We start from the raw sequence: 17,384 nt of genomic DNA, 5'->3' as shown, positions 1-17,384 counted from the left end.
ACTGTTCACAGTGAAAAAATCAAATGTTGTGGCTGAAGAAGAAAAAAAATAAAAAGAATGAAACGTGAAAGAACAAACACAGACGTAGCTTTCAGTCCAATCCAATCGGGCATTAGGATTCCTTGTATCAATTATGGTTACCGACTTAGACTTATATGGTTTCTATTACTATTTGGTTTACTTGTGATTGACTTGGGCTTGTGGCAATTCAAGCCACACACACGGGCCCACTTCAACAGTTTCTAATCCAAGTGTTGCTCTTCTTCAATACACACATGTCGTCATTGCTCGCGACTTCATAGTCTGGAAACTCCTATATGTATACGGTTGCTCTGTGAACTTAGACACCATTCAGGATCAAATTCGAAAATTAAGCAGAAATATCAGAACACTCTGTGAACAACTACAACAAGAAGAAAAACATCATCAATGGCTGCAGCGTAAGTGTCTCGAAATTCAAAAAATCACCAAGAATTCTTCATTTTCAATTGGGTTTTTTTCGTTTTTCCATTTGGGATTCTCTGAATTTTGTGGTAAAAATAAGATTGTTTTTACTTATGTTGTTATGGGTTGTACAGGACCGTGAATGAGCACCTTCCCACACCCTTGGATGCCACTTCTGAACCACCTCCACTGTTTGATGGAACTACAAGGTTCATTCTGTTTTCAATTTTGTCCTATTCACTGTCTTTACTCTCTGACCCAACAAATTTCACAGCCAGAAGATAGGAAAAAGGCCAAAAAAACCATTTTGTACCCTACCTTTTAGAGTTACAGTTAATTTAATTTTTGTGTTTTGGTATCAATTAATTTGGTCTTTATTATTGTACATTTATGGTTAATTTGGTCTCTGCTGTTAACTCACTAATTAAAAATATTTACAGAAAATACTTACTACTTACAGTGGCAAACAGTTTGCACATTTGACATATCTATACTATTATTTAAGGGATTTTCCTATTTGGATTCTTTATTTTTTAATTCAAAAATACCTCTATATCTTTATGTTTAAGTAAAGACAAAACTAAAGAACAATAAAATACCTTTACACCTCTATGTTTAAGTAAAAATAAAACTAAAGGACAATCGGATAAAAATACAACTATTAACTCCCACTAAAACATTGCCTAAAAAATAGGACCACTATCCTATTAATTTTTAAATTGATTTATTTACTTATAAATTAAATTTTCAAAATAAAAAGTATATATATATAAAATAAAATAAAATAAATCTAATTTTTTTTCTACAAAATAGGACCACTAAAAAAAAAAAAAAAGTCTCATTACACGCGATTGATGAGACTAGTTTAATATTAAAAAATTGGATAGATGATGATGTGTCTAAGTTTAAGGGGCTATATAAGCACCTAGGTGGAAAAAAAAAGCCGTATCAACTTTAAAAAAAAAAAAAAAAATTATATACTACTTTTTTCCGTTTTGCATTTTTTTTCTTCTAAAGTTGCATTTGGATTGGGCTGATTGAGTCTGCATCTGCGTTTTTTTTTTTTTTTTTTTACGCGTTTTTTAGATTGCGGCTACTGTTTAATAAACAGTAGCCGCAAACTTTGACTTTTCAAACTTTTTTGACCAATCAGTGTACATCGTGTACTATTTACAGAGTCACAAATTTCACTTTTCAGTAAATTTTTTATTACAAATAGATCCAACGGTACTATTTATACATTTAAAAATTATTTCGTTATAGTGTTTTTCAGTTTTCAGTTTCAATTTTCAGCTGTAGCTGTATCCAAACGAACCCTAAGTTTCTCACAATTTTCTCTTAACCTGGCAAAATTTCATTTTTATTTTATTGATATTGGTTTTTTTCCTATCTTGCAATTTCTTGGTAACCAAACAATAATTTAGTCCAACAATCTTAAATTAACATAGGCCGTGTTGTTTCTAAAAAACTAAATCCTCGCCTAAAAGAAAATCCAGATGCAGATCCACCAATCCCAGTTTCAAATTAATTCCAGATATTTCAAACAAAAGCCCCAAATTCAAAGATTCAAACTAATCCTAAAATCCTTGGCTACAAACCCAAATCCATCAATACCACAACAGAGCTTGATCTGTGGCCAACAACCCCAAAGAAAACCAGATCCAATCGATCCCGATCCCGACCCACTTGACTCGGATCTCCTCGTCTCAAGCTCGACCAGCATGCACCTAGCGTCGGATCGTCGCCGCCTTGTGCAGCAATAGCATCCCACGAGCTCCTCATCGCACATGGACGTTGGTCAGAACGACGGAGATTGAGTCAAAGGATTGGCTATGGCGTTGGAGTGACAGTGGTTGTTGGCTTTGGCTCCTCATCACACACAGAGAGAGAGAGACAGAGAGACAGAAAGAGAGATATGAAATATTACCATTTAAGAAATTTGGTTTTATTTTTGTGAGTTTGTAGGTTAATAGGTTTATAAAAAAGAAAAAAGAAAAAAAATATATATAAAAGCTTATGTGGCTTTTTTGCGACCTAAGTGCTGACATAGCCACTTAAATTTAGACAGCATCTGATCTAATTTTTAAATATTAAATATGTCAAATGTACAAACCGTTTGTCACATAAGTATTTTTCGTTATTACCACCAGTTAGTGTAGCTTAGTGGTTGCCCCCTTTTTGATGGCTGTGCCAGGCACGGGTTCGAGTCCTCATACCCCATAGGTGTGGGGTTTGGACTTTGGTTTCTAAAAAAAAACAAAGTGCATGGGTGGAGTCCAAGTCGCGGGCACCATTATGTGCTGGTGGTACTCACAGGCGATGTATCTGTGGGGTGTGGTCGGCTGTGATATCACACATGAGCCACCCTTTTTGGTTTCTCAAAAAAAAAAAAAAAAAAAAAGTATTTTTCGTTATTGAGTTAATGATAGGGATTAAATTGATTGTAAAAATTGTAATCTCAAAATGTAAGAACCAAAATGGTGTTTTCGCCTAAAAAAAATTAATAAAATGATGATACCAGTGATGGTTTCAGAATTACATTCTACTACCTCAGCAAGTTGTGAAATTTGTTATCTCTATAGTATTGTTTGGATTTTATTATTATACCTTGTGCTAAAATGAATTAGACCCTTTTTTTTTTTTAGGTTGTACATCTCTCTTATATGCCCATATGCACAGCGCACGTGGATCACCAGGAACTATAAGGTTATTTTCACCACTCTTTGTCCTCTTTGTTCCCATTCCTTAATTTGTTGTTAGAATTCATCTTAAGTGTGTGTTTTGGTTCACTTAAAGCTGTGTTGCGTTTCTGTTCCTGCATTTTTGTTCTTTTTTTTTTTTTTCACGCGTTTTGGAGTAATGCGGTTACTGTTCAATCGCAAATGTTGACTTTCCACCGTGAACAGTGCATACATGCACTGTTCACGGATCCACAAATTATACTTTTCAGCAACTTTTTCATTAATGGGTCTCACGGTACTATTCACACATTTAAAAATTATTTTGCTACAGTGTTTTCAGTTTTCAATTTTCAATTTCAGCAAAATAAGTTCTATCCAAACAGACCCTAAGTTGTCTGATGTTGCTTTTTCTAGCTTCTAGTTTCAATTAAAAGGCAGATCCTTTAGCTCTTCTGGGATCATTTGTCTTTTTCCTTTTCTTAGTTTTTTTTTTTTTGTTAATTCAATATTTATGTTGATGAGTATCTCGAGGTGCAGGGATTATATGACAAGATTAAAGTAGTTCCAATTGACCTTCAAAACAGGCCTGCTTGGTACAAAGAGAAAGTCTACCCTGAAAACAAGGTGATATTTTATTGTAAATATGCCTGTCTAATGCATACTTGATTGAGCTGTTTGAATTTCTTGATTGATCATCAAATTTTCCATATTAACAGGTACCCTCATTGGAACACAATGGAAAAGTTATTGGGGAGAGCCTTGATTTGATTAAATATATAGACAGCAACTTTGAAGGGCCTTCTCTTCTCCCCAATGTAAGATTTGCATAATTTATTCGTGCCCTTCATAAAAAAATAAAATAAATAAAAACTCTCCCTCTTTTGGAATTTGACTAAATCTATGATGTGAAAATATTGTAGGATCATGCTAAAAAACAGTTCGCTGAAGATTTGATAGCCTACACCGATACCTTCAACAAGACAGTGTTCACATCATTCAAAGGAGACACAACTAAAGAAGCTGGTAAGTGGTAAGATTTAAAACTAGCTGCCTCTCGAGTCTTGTCAGCATTTTATATAGAAGCTCTGGAATCACTGAAACTTCCAACTTTCATCAGGTCCTGCTTTTGACCACCTAGAGAATGCTCTTAGTAAATTTGAAGATGGGCCTTTCTTCCTTGGCCATGAGTTCAGTTCGGTAAGTTGACTTCTCTATTATGTTATTTTTTATCATTCTTTGGTGCTGTATTGCTTGCCTTTTGTTCATTCATTGACCTTGGTATATTCTTTATAAACATATTAAAGATTCAGATTTTAATATTTTATTTTACCTATGCTACAGACAATGACTGTTTAGCTATATATATATATGGGAAGTGGAAACCAGTAATACGATTATTAAACGATATTTTCTATAATATGAGTGTTCCTCCTTTGATTTGTGAGCTATGTGATCTTCAGGTGGACGTAGCTTACATCCCGTTTGTTGAAAGATTCCAAATCGCCTTTTCAGCATTGTGGAATTATAACATCACTGCAGGAAGGCCTAAACTTGCAAAGTGGATTGAGGTAAGTTAGAACCCATATGGTGTTTAGTGGCAATTGCGAGTTCTAGTGGTCTAAAGATTTACTGCTTGTAAGATTAATTAGTTCTAGAAGCTATACCTCATTGATAGGAGCTGAATCAACTGATAGCTTTGGCTTGGAAGTTGTGGCATTGAGTTGCAACATTGGGGCTACAGTTACTATAGATAATTGTAATAGGTTGTGACTGAAAATATTTGCCTTGTCCCCCCAAAAGGCAGTACACGTCTTCAGTATTGTTTCTGAAACCTAAAGGATAATGAATGTAGATTGATTGATAGTTGGAGGAAGATCTCTTTTATTGATTTGTGATATCCTTTGCTTGAGTTGATTGAGCCTGATCATACTCTTCTGTTCGCGTTTAGAAACAATCAATCTACCTGTTGCATGGTGGGGCATGCATGCAAATGCTATATATACAAAATATTTATATTCTCTTCACTTAAAGCATGGTTTTGGAGGTTAAGAGTCTTATAACTTAGTGACATTATCCAGTTCTTAGGTGGAGAACTTGTGTCCAAATCCCCCTTCGCTCCCCCACTTGTTGTAAAGGGGGAAAAAACATGGCTTTAAAGGAGGCAAGAGTTCCTGTTGTATCAGTGTTTTGGTTTCTTGAATTATAATTATTCTTGGTAACCCTTGTGCAGGAGGTAAACAAGATTGATGCTTATAAGCCAACAAAGATGGATCCCAAAGAGCTCGTTGAACAATACAAGGCCCGCTTCTTGGTACTGTCCATTTAGTACATGGAATTATGAATTTGACTTCGTCGAAGTTTTTCTACTCTTATTTCCCACAGTATGCCTTTTGCTAACCCATCCTTCAATCTAATTTTCTTTCACAGGCTCAGTAGTGAACAATCCAGCAGGGCTTTTGGACATTAATTAGCTAAATAAGTGGCTGTGTGCCTTTGTGTTCTGTACTAGTTGAAGATATGAACTGTCTCCGTGCGAGCTTGTGACCAGTATGCATGGATTACTTAAATAAATAGAAGTCGGTACTTGGTAATGTACTAAAACAGTTATTGTATGTTGATAAATGATAATTATGTTTTTAACTTGGTTTAAATATATTATACATGTGTCTTAGCAAAAAATATATATATATATATATATATATATTATACATGTGTTTTTCTTTCATCTCCGATCATATTTTCCAACAAAATTGGGCCTTGGAATAATGTTTCTTTGAAGACTTGTGAAGCAGATTGTTGATTGTTGATTCTCTAACAACTGGATTTTCCAATGACAGTTTTGGCAAATATGCCTCAACTTGATACTAGAACTAAATAGTTCCAAGTATAAACACTATCAGAATGCGTAGTCCGAAACTCTGAATACAAATGAGGAATGACAAATCACTGGGAAAATTTCATAAATTATAAAATCAACGTGTGTAGGCCATCTTAGCAAGCATGTTTGCACAGTAATTGATCTCTTTGTAGATATGTTGCACACAGTGTTGACATTAAGAGCAACCACCTGTACTCACAGTCATAGGACTAAGAAGCTCAACTATAAACCACAGCTAAAGCCAGCTCCAACTATGAAGCGCAGCTCAAAAAACATTTACAGTTTTACTCTACTTGTACAGTACAGTTAAGGATTTTCGAGGTCAAGGTAGATCATAGATGTGGCCTACACAGTACTGGACTACCTGCCATTTCTCTACCCACCATTCTTTCTAAACGTTACCAAAAAAAAAAAAAAAAGAAGAAGAAGGTGGGGTAGAGAAAGTGGGCTCAGTGGAGAGCAGAGTCAAGATTTCATCCTTGGGAATGGAGGGTAAGCATGACCAAAAAAATAAGAAAGAATCATTATTCGAGAAGAAATACACTAAATTTTAAAATTAAATTAATATATATAAAAAAATCCAAACTATCATTCATTTAGTATTAACAAAATATAGATGAAATAAAAAAATAATTGCTTCGACAAAAAATAAAAGACATTATTTTAAATTCCAAATATTGTTATATGTGATTTTTTGTATTAAATTTCACAACAATTTCTTTTTTACTTTACAAAATCAAAGATTTCATCAAAAAACCATCTTCAATTTTGTTGGAATTCTAATTTCGATGATATTCATGACTATAAAAATCAAATATTGTAATAAATTTATTATAATCTAAATCAAATAAAAATCATATTTATTCTCCTATATGTTCAGTATTCTTTTAATTAAAAAAATAAATCGTTTTGTCAAGTTAAAAAAAAAAAAAAAAAAATTGAAATTACTAAGCTCCTCACTCGCCCAACACTATGTTCTATTATGTCCAATGTTTTACTAATACGTTGACAACAACATGACATCATCCAAATTTCAAAGTTTAAACTTTTAAGAGTATTAAAAAAGTATCCTATTTTAGCCAACTAAATTTAAAATTCACTTATATTATGTAAAGTGGTATAAAAATACATGATTGATACAATGTTTGGTAGCATAAAAAAAATATAAGTAAAAAGTATAACTTATTTTTAGAGATAGTTTTCCACTAAGTGTCCGTTTGGTATGATTAATTTTGCAAACTTATTTTACCATTCAGCTTATTTTAGATACTATTTATGGGTCTCACTGCACTTTTTGGTACTATTTATGAGTCCCACTATACTATTTCAGTTAACTTTTACCTTTATCTACAATACTTTCAACAAAAAATTTAAGTTTTAGCAAAATAAATGAATCCAAACATAGCCTAAATTGTTTTGGAAAACAACTCTATCTCACAGCAAACTATATAAGGAAAGTTATTAGATTATTTTTCAACTCATTTAAAGTTGCTACCAAACATTGAAAAATGATATAATTTTATAGAAAATGTTTCTTGAAAAATGACTCATTTTCTAGAAAACATCATTGTTGAAACAACATAACGTAAAGTCAAACAATCACACAATTTTTACCACAACTTACCATGTGGTAAGTTATGAGTATTGAAAAAAAAAAAAAAAAAGAGGAAATGGCTCCATGCGGTTCTGGCAAAAAAAAATTTTGTGGGATTGTTTCTATTGTGTAAATAGCACCTCAGGACTCAAATCAATAATAGTAAATAAGCGGAAATTAAATAACAAGCACACAAAAAAAAAAAAACAAAAAAAACAAAAATTTACGTGGTTCGGCAAATTGCCTAGCTCCATGGCGACGACGGAGAAATTTCACTATAAAAATAGGGAGATATAATAGTGCACAAAAATACTTTCAAGAAACCCAAATCCTAATACACCCTAACTCTCTCTCACCCACAAGACAAGAAAACACTATTCTTCTTCTTATGCGGCTACCACAAACGGCTCTACAGCTAGTCTAAGGGGTTCAAATGAACCCCCTGGATTGGCCCCAAAAAAAAAAAATTATATATAAAATTTTAATTTTTTGTTTTTGTTTTAACCCTTAAAATAAAATTCTGAACACCCTGTCCCTAAATTTTGTTTAAAACCTAATTGAAATAAACTTGAAATATGATCATATTAGTACTATTTTCACAATATTTTTATAATAAAGGTTAAATGACAAGTTGTAATTGACTTTTTATCTAAACTTATAACTGACATAACTTTTTTACATACTTCTAACAACTTGTCATCTAGATTTTATTGTGTAAATGTTTTGTTAGTAGCGCTACTCTTGAAATTGCTCATTTGTTAAAAAATAAATAAACCTTCTCTCTGGACTCTAGCTTACTTTACTATTGATGGTAGAATGAAACTCTTTTTTCCTACACTTTTCTTCTTCATCAACAAAAAATTACACCACTTGTACAAACAACTGATCTGTATTTAAATCTATGATTATTTTATCATTCTCTCTTTCTCCTTTCTATATTTTCTTTCTATCTAATCAAATAGTTTGATATGTGTTCTACAATTTTTTGAGTCCAAAAAGTCTTTTAGTGCTTGCTCCAAATCTAAGAGAATGACCACATGTGTGGTTAAAAATCCATACACTTCAAAATCAAAATCTTATATAAGTTACTATTTATTTTCATTAGTTTAACGTTTACTCTCAGACATGCTCTTAGGTATGTTACTATTTTTCTTTATCATATATTTTTATTTAATTGATATTACATATGATTATGATAAATTATTATTAATTTGACAAATATTATGATTAGTTATTTATTTATATGCATTCTATCGTTGTTTTCTTACTAATCTTTAAACTATTAATAATTTTTTTAGACTATTTTACAATATAGTTGTATTGTATACTATTTATTGTATGTAATATGACAATTGTATATACAAAAAATAATAATAATAATAATAATAATCATTTTATTTTTTACTTCCCAACAACAAAATCCTAACTCAAGATACTATTGACCTCCCTAAAAGAAAATTCTGGAGCCGCCACTGGTTGCTGCTGCTAGGTTTTTAGGAATTGTCAATTATAATTGCCGCACACTAGCACTTATATATTGCTGTTGTTAAGTCGGCAATATAGGATTCCTTGTATCAATTGTATTCGGTCAATGGTGACCGATTTAAACTTAAGGTACGTTTGGTACACTGTATGAGAATTATGACAAGAATTGTAATCTTTATTGCTAGAAATAAAATGTGTCATAATGTAATAACTAAATTTATTCATTAGTTTGGTTGTGAGTTATAACATTATAATGAAACTTAACATTTATTTTAGGAAATTTCTTATTCATACAATTATATTTCCTTAAAAATTGTTATTTTAAAATTTAAGAGAAATATATGTTATTTTTTATGGTTTTTTATTTTTATAATTGTTAGATGTATATGGAAAGTTTATTTATTTGGAAATATATTTGTAAGGACACGATTTTTAACGATCCAAAGATGGCTTTGAGCTCGTATGTAAAAAGGCCTGAACAATATGATTTGTAGAGAGTGGGTTTGGAAAGGTTGGACTTTGGTCGTTGGGTAACGGTTTAGTCAGGATTTTCATGGAAGCCCATTCGAAGGTGGATTTGGTCTGTACGTCTAAGCCTTACACGGATGTGGTATGAAGATCTATTTCCTCGGAATTGATCCGAGGAGAGTCTCGCCTTCGCCGTCCTCCTTTTTATGAGTTCGTCTTCCCCCTTTTCTCTGGTTCCGGGGCCGCCTGGGTTGGTTAGGTTATTTTGCCTCTGGGACTCGACGGGTTGTGTCCGTTGGGAGTTAGCTTGGTGAGGATCCTCCTGGTGCGGACCTAGTTCTGCCATGCTCGACCGTTGCACTAGCTGATGCCTTAGTTCTTCCCACAGACGGCGCCAATTGTGGTTGCACGATTTTCCTGGCCCAAATTCTATTGATCAGGCCCTGGCCCAAGGCGCAATCCGCAATAAATATTTGTAGAGGATGGGTCAAAGAACTTAGCCTCAGTGAGCCTATTCGGTCTGATACATGGACAATATTGTTGCAGAAGATAAAAACACAAGAAGGGATCTCCAATGTATGATTCTATTTCTTTAGTCCTGAATACAGTTTTTCCGTCCTCCCACTTTGAGGGACTCTACTACATTATATAGTTCTCCTCTTCTCATCTCAACCTTACACTTGTTGATCATCTAAGCATCTACTTGAGCACCTGTCCCATCAGACGCCCTTATCACTTCCTTTGTGAGTTGCAGAGGCCAAGGTAGTACTGTTCAGAGGTCTTTTCCTCATTAATGCGGCCAAGAGGGTGGTTGGGGCGCAATTAATGTGGTGGTGGCAGCTTTCCAAGAGATATTTTGAATTTTATTCATTTTATATGCCGGGAGGATGAACTGAAATGGTTGGGGCAAGTCTTTTCGTTTGGGCTTTGTAATGTCCGAGGAGGAGTTACTCCTCGGACAGGTTTCTTTGGCGCTATTGGGACTGAGTATTGCTTTATCTGTGATTTCTCTTCGGATAGGACGCTCCTCGGACGGGCCTGAATTTGGACTAGCCCATTATTTTTGGGCTGGGTCCCACAGGTAATATTAAGGTAATGGTGCACAAATCACGTATCTGCAACCTTTTGAGGTCGCCTTCAACTTATCAATAAGCTCTTGAAAAAAATTCATAGTGCTAGCCCTTCACAACTTCATTCTACCTCTGCCCCAATGTTGAAATCTAACGTTATAGATTTGGTGAATGACGAAATCATTTCACACAGAAGCTCTAGAAGATTCACTTTCTCTCTGCATGCTTTCCTTCATATCTCTGCATGCTTTCCTCCATTGTTGATCCTTCTTAAAGCTTGGATTCTTGATTTCAACATTCACCAAATCTATAACATTAGATTTCAACATTGGAGCAGAGGTAGAATGAAGTTGTGAAGGGCTAGCACTATGAATTTTTTTCAAGAGCTTATTGATAAGTTGAAGGCGACCTCAAAAGATTGTAGATACGTGATTTGTAGGAATGGCAACGGGTCGGGTTCGGGCCGGGTTTTTTTATACCCGGACCCGATCCGCGGCCCGAACCCGGCCCGTTTACTAAACGGATTTTTTTTCCGGGACCGAACCCGGCTCCACGGGCCCCACGGGCCCCGCAGGGCCCGTCCCTCTTGACCAGTCCAGCCCAAAATCAAAAACAAAATTTTTTTTTGGAGAGAAAATCAGAAACAAAAATTTTGATTTATGATTTTTCAGCCCCAAATCACATACACAAACATAAATCCAAACACAATCACAAACATAAACACAAAAATTACAAACACAGATTTCAGATCTACGATTTTCCCTTTCAAAATCACAAACCAAACACAAATTTCAGAATCTCAAATCTATGATTTTCATTTTTCCCTTTCAGAAATCACAAACACAAACACAAACTCACATGATTGAGGCGAAGAACCCAGAAAAAAAAAAAAGAAAAAAAGAAAAAAGAAAAAAAATGGAGAATGAGATGGAGTGAGGCCGTGTCACGCTTGTGGCCATGGGCGAGGAAGATGAGAAAGGTAGAGGACTGTGCCGTCTGTGCGACAGTACGAGATCGGCGACGGCGAGGACAAAACGGAGTTGAGAGAGTAGAGAGCCTGTGCGGCGGCGGCGTGGGTAAAGCCTGTGCGAGTCGTGCGACGGCGACGTGAGGAAGATGAGGGCAGAGCACTCAGTCTGCTTGTGGCCGTGACGCCGTGTGTGTTGTGGGCTTCTTGTGGCTGTGTATGTGAGAGAGCTGAGAGATGAAGAGGGAGAGGCGGAAGTGTGACTGAGTTGAAAGTCTGAAATGAGGAGAGTGTAGATAAGTTTAGGGTTTTTAACTATATATATGTGAGGGTAATTTAGTAATACTGTATATATATATAACCGGGTCTTAACCGGGTCGGGTTTCGGGTCGGGTTTCGGATTTTTTTATAAAATCCGAACCCGACCCGGACCCGCTTCGGATTTTTTTAAAAAAACCCATACCCGACCCTATTCTTTATCGGACCGGGTAAAATCCGGCCCATTAGGGTCGGGCCGGACCGGGTATCCACGGATCGGATCTAAATTGCCATCCCTAGTGATTTGTGCACCATTACCTTAATATTACCTGTGGGACCCGGCCCAAAAATAATGGGCTAGTCCAAATTCAGGCCCGTCCGAGGAGCGTCCTATCCGAAGAGAAATCACAGATAAAGCAATACTTAGTCCCAATAGCGCCAAAGAAACCTGTCCGAGGAGTAACTCCTCCTCGGACATTACGAAGCCCAGACGAAAAGACTTGCCCCAACCATTTCAGTTCATCCTCCCGGCATATAAAATGAATAAAATCCAAAATATCTCCTGGAAAGCTGCCACCATCACATTAATTGCGCCCCAACCACCCTCTTGGCCGCATTAATGAGGAAAAGACCCCTGAACAGTACTACCTTGACCTCTGCAACTCACAAAGGAAGTGATAAGGGCGTCTGATGGGACAGGTGCTCAAGTAGATGCTTAGATGATCAACAAGTGTAAGGTTGAGATGAGAAGAGAAGAACTATATAATGTAGTAGAGTCCCTCAAAGTAGGAGGACGGAAAAACTGTATTCAGGACTAAAGAAATAGAATCATACGTTGGAGATCCCTTCTTGTGTTTTTATCTTCTGCAACAATATTGTTTATGTATCAGACCGAATAGGTTCACCGAGGCTAAGTTCTTTGACCCATCCTCTACAAATATTTATTGCGGGTTGCGCCTTGGGCCAGGGCCTGATCAATAGAATTTGGGCCAGGAAAATCGTGCAATCACAATATTAAGTTTTGAAATAATTGCACTTACTAAGGAATAACTAATATAATTTTTTAAAGATGAATAGTTATTCCTCATTTTGAAGAATAATTATTCATAAAAACATAACCAAACTAAAGAATAACTAAACCATAGGAATAACTATTACATTACAACGCCTATTACAGTCTACCAAATATGCATTTATGTTTCCTATTACAAGTTGTCTTTGGTTTACTTGTAATTGACTTGGGCTTATGGCAATTCAAGCCATACACGTACGGGCCTACTTCAACAGTTTCTAATCCAAGTGTATTTCTATTGACCAGATATCATGAAAATTTTTTCTATACTAATAAAACCTTACTCTATTTTTTTTTTTTTTTTTGTATTTGTATTTAATTAAAATTTCCATTGAATTATAAATTCATCGAAGGGTTCTAAGAACCCTGGAAAATTTTGAAACTAAAAATAGGATCTTTGGCAGATGGTATCAAAACCTAAAATCATTAGTATTTCGACACAAGATCTTATTATTTCGATACAAGAAAGGTATGGAAAATTCTTTTTTCTTGTATCAAAGGCTGGGAAGATGAATAAACCCTCCTATAATCCCTTGTTCCCCTCCTCTCTACCTTTTTTATTTTTATTTTATATTATCCACTTACTTATCTTATGTTTAGTATCTAGTCAAATTTTATTTAATTCGAATACAAAACTATCAATAGATTCTATGTCATTTAAATATGACAATAATGGCATAATCATACCACTCTAATTAGGATTGATTGAAAAAAAAAACCAAAAAAAAAAAAAAAAAAAAAAAAAAAAAAAAAAAAAAAAAAAAAACAAAAACAAAAACAAAGAAGAGTTAAAGTCAAGTGGTTGCTCTTCTTCAATACACCATCTAGAATATTCTTCTCTCTTCCTCGTCAAGCACACATGTCGTCATTGCTCGCGACTTCACTGTCTGGAAACTCCTATATATAGACGGTTGCTCTGTGAACTTAGACACCATTCAGCATCAAATTCGAGAATTAAGCAGGAACATCAGAACACCCTGTGAACAACTACAACAACAAGAAAAACATCATCAATGGCTGCAGCGTAAGTGTCTCGAAATTCAAAAAATCACCAAGAATTCTTCATTTTCAATTGGGTTTTCTTCGTTTTTCCATTTGGGGTTCTCTGAATTTTGTGGTAAAAATAAGATTGTTTTTACTTATGTTGTTATGGGTTGTACAGAACCGTGAATGAGCACCTTCCCACACCCTTGGATGCCACTTCTGAACCACCTCCACTGTTTGATGGAACTACAAGGTTCGTTCTATTTTCATTTTTGTCCTATTCAATGTCTTTGATTAGGACTTCAATAAGTGACCCAACAAATTTCACAGCCTGAAGACAATAAAAAATAATAAAATGATGATACCAGTGATGGTTTCAGAATTACATTTCACTACCTCAACAAGTTGTGAAATTTGTTGTCTATCTAGTAATTTTTGGATTTTATTTTTATACCTTGTGCTAAAATGAATTAGACCCTTTTATTTTTTAGGTTGTACATCTCTCTTTCATGCCCATTTGCACAGCGCACGTGGATCACCAGGAACTATAAGGTTATTTTCACCGCTCTTTGTCCTCTTTGTTCTCATTCCTTAATTTGTTGTTAGAATTCATCTTAAGTTGTCTGATACTGCTTTTTCTAGCTTCTAGTTTCAATTAAAAGACAGATCCTTTAGCTCTTCTGGGATCAATTGTCCTTTTCCTTTTCTTGGGTTTTTTTTTTTTTTTGGTTAATTCAATATTTATGTTGATGAAAATCTCAAGGTGCAGGGATTATATGACAAGATTAAAGTAGTTCCAATTAACCTTCAAAATAGGCCTGCTTGGTACAAAGAGAAAGTGTACCCTGAAAACAAGGTGATATTTTATTATAAATATGCCTATCTGATGCATACTTGATTGAGATGTTTGAATTTCTTGATTGATCATCAAATTTTCCATATTAACAGGTACCCTCATTGGAACACAATGGAAAAGTTATTGGGGAGAGCCTTGATTTGATTAAATATATAGACAGCAACTTTGAAGGGCCTTCTCTTCTCCCCAATGTAAGATTTGCATAATTTATTCGGGCCCTTCATGAAAAATACACTCCCTCTCTTGGAATTTGACAAAATCTATGATGTGAAAATATTGTAGGATCATGCTAAAAAACAGTTCGCTGAAGATTTGATAGCCTACACCGATACCTTCAACAAGACAGTTTACACATCATTCAAAGGAGACACAGTTAAAGAAGCTGGTAAGATTTTAAAACTAGCTGCCTCTTGAGTCTTGTCAGCATTTTATATAGAAGCTCTGGAATCACTAAAACTTCCAACTTTCATCAGGTCCTGCTTTTGACCACCTAGAGAATGCTCTTAGTAAATTTGAAGATGGGCCTTTCTTCCTTGGCCATGAGTTCAGTTTGGTAAGTTGACTTCTTCATTATGTTATTTTTTTATCATTCTCTGGTGCCGTATTGCTTGCCTTTTGTTCATTCATTGACCATGGTATATTCTTTATAAACATATTAAAGATTCAGATTTTAATATTTTATTTTACCTATGCTACTACAGACAATGACTGTTTAGCTATATATATATATATATATATATGGGAAGTGGAAACCAGTAATACGATTATTAAATGATATTTTCTATAATATGAGTGTTCCTCCTTTGATTTGTGAGCTATGTGATCTTCATCTTCAGGCGGACGTAGCTTACATCCCGTTTGTTGAAAGATTCCAAATTGTCTTTTCAGCGTTGTGGAATTATGACATCACTGCAGGAAGGCCTAAACTTGCAAAGTGGATTGAGGTAAGTTAGAACCCATATGATGTTTAGTGGCAATTGCGAGTTCTAGTGGTCTAAGATTTACTGCTTGTAAGATTAATTAGTTCTAGAAGCTATAGTTCATTGATAGGAACTGAATCAACTGATAGCTTTGGCTTGGAAGTTGTGGCATTGAGTTGCAACATTGGGGCTACATTTACTATAGATAATTGTAATAGGTTGTGACTGAAAATATTTGCCTTGTCCCCCCAAAAGGCAGTACACGTCTTCGGTATTGTTTCTGAAACCTAAAGGATAATGAATGTAGATTGATTGATAGTTGGAGGAAGATCTCTTTTATTGATTTGTGATGTCCTTTGCTTGAGTTGATTGAGCCTGATCATACTCTCTGTTTGCGTTTAGAAACAATCAATCTACCTGTTGCATGGTGGGGCATGCATTCAAATGCTATATATATACAAAATATTTATATTCTCTTCACTTAAAGCATGGTTTTGGAAGTTAAATAGTCTTGTAACTTAGTGACATTATCTAGTTCTTAGGTGGAGAACTTGTGTCCAAATCCCCCCTCTGCTCCCCCACTTGTTGTAAATGGGGAAAAACATGTCTTTAAAAGAGGCACGAGTTCCTATTGTAACAGTGTTTTGGTTTCTTGAATTATAATTATTCTTGGTAACCCTTGTGCAGGAGGTAGACAAAATTGATGCTTATAAGCCAACAAAGACGGATCCCAAAGAGCTCGTTGAATTCTACAAGGCCCGCTTCTTGGTACTGTCCATTTAGTACATGGAATTATGAATTTGACTTCGTAGAAGTTTTTCTACTCTTATTTCCCACAGTATGCCTTTTGCTAACCCATCCTTCAATCTAATTTTCTTTCACAGGCTCAGTAGTGAACAATCCAGCAGGGCTTTTGGACATTAATAAGCTAAATAAGTGGCTGTGTGCCTGTGTTCTGTACTATTGGAAAATATGAATTGTCTCAGTGTGAGCTTGTGATCAGTATGCATGGATTACTTAAATAAATAGAAGTTGGTAGTGTACTGAAACAGTTATTGTATGTTGATAAATGATAATTATGTTTTGAACTTGTTTAAATATATTATACATGTGTTTTTCTTTCATCTCCGATCATATTTTCCAACAAAATTGGGCCTTGGAATAATGTCTCTTTGAGGACTTGTGAAGCAGATTGTTGATTGTTGATTCTCTAACAACTGGATCTTCCAATGACAGTTTTGGCAATATGCCTCAACTTGATACTAGAACTAAATAGTTCTAAGTATAAACACTATCAAAATGCGTAGTCCGGAACTCTGAATACAAATGAGGAATGACAAATCAGTGGGAAAATTTCATAATAAAATCCTCGTGTGTAGGCCATCTTAGCAAAGCATGTTTGCACAGTAATTGATCTCTTTGTAGATATGTTGCACACAGTTTTGTTCAAACCACATTATAAGAGCCACCATCCGCACTCATAGGACTAAGAAGCTCAACTATAAACCACAGCTAAAGCCAGCTCCAACTATAAAGCGCAGCTCAAAAGCCATTTACAGTTTTACTCTACTTGTACAGCTAAGGATTTTCGAGGTCGAGGTAGAATAGATGTGGCCTACACTTTACTGGTCTACCTGCCATTTCTCTGCCTACCATTCTTTCTAAACATGAAAAAAAAATAAATAAATAAATAAAAAAAAATTGGGG

General features: G+C 34.9%; 2 protein-coding genes across 4 annotated transcripts; both read left to right on the top strand.

Annotated features, from left to right (window-relative positions):
* The first annotated feature begins 318 nt into the window (after window positions 1-318).
* On the top strand, window positions 319-5,811 carry LOC115953407 (glutathione S-transferase L3-like). 2 transcript variants are annotated; one of them, XM_031071043.1, is made up of 10 exons: window positions 319-440; window positions 579-653; window positions 3,090-3,150; window positions 3,657-3,749; window positions 3,842-3,940; window positions 4,046-4,148; window positions 4,243-4,322; window positions 4,586-4,693; window positions 5,356-5,436; window positions 5,553-5,811. In XM_031071043.1, the coding sequence occupies exons 1-10, from the start codon at window positions 430-432 to the stop codon at window positions 5,559-5,561; spliced, it is 720 nt and encodes a 239-aa protein (XP_030926903.1). In that variant the 5' UTR covers window positions 319-429; the 3' UTR covers window positions 5,562-5,811. The 2 variants fall into 2 exon arrangements, with proteins under 2 accessions (XP_030926903.1, XP_030926904.1); XM_031071044.1 differs by having other exon boundaries at window positions 320-440; window positions 3,663-3,749.
* Window positions 5,812-13,729: 7,918 nt separating this feature from the next.
* Window positions 13,730-16,801, top strand: LOC115954205 (glutathione S-transferase L3-like). Of its 2 annotated transcripts, none has more exons than XM_031072117.1 (10): window positions 13,730-13,941; window positions 14,080-14,154; window positions 14,393-14,453; window positions 14,671-14,757; window positions 14,850-14,948; window positions 15,040-15,142; window positions 15,231-15,310; window positions 15,594-15,701; window positions 16,365-16,445; window positions 16,562-16,801. In XM_031072117.1, the coding sequence occupies exons 1-10, from the start codon at window positions 13,931-13,933 to the stop codon at window positions 16,568-16,570; spliced, it is 714 nt and encodes a 237-aa protein (XP_030927977.1). In that variant the 5' UTR covers window positions 13,730-13,930; the 3' UTR covers window positions 16,571-16,801. The 2 variants fall into 2 exon arrangements, with proteins under 2 accessions (XP_030927977.1, XP_030927976.1); XM_031072116.1 differs by having other exon boundaries at window positions 14,665-14,757.
* Window positions 16,802-17,384: the final 583 nt, after the last annotated feature.

Source organism: Quercus lobata, chromosome 7, assembly GCF_001633185.2.
Source record: "Quercus lobata isolate SW786 chromosome 7, ValleyOak3.0 Primary Assembly, whole genome shotgun sequence".
NCBI lineage: Eukaryota > Viridiplantae > Streptophyta > Magnoliopsida > Fagales > Fagaceae > Quercus > Quercus lobata.
This window is presented reverse-complemented; position numbering and strand designations above follow the sequence as displayed.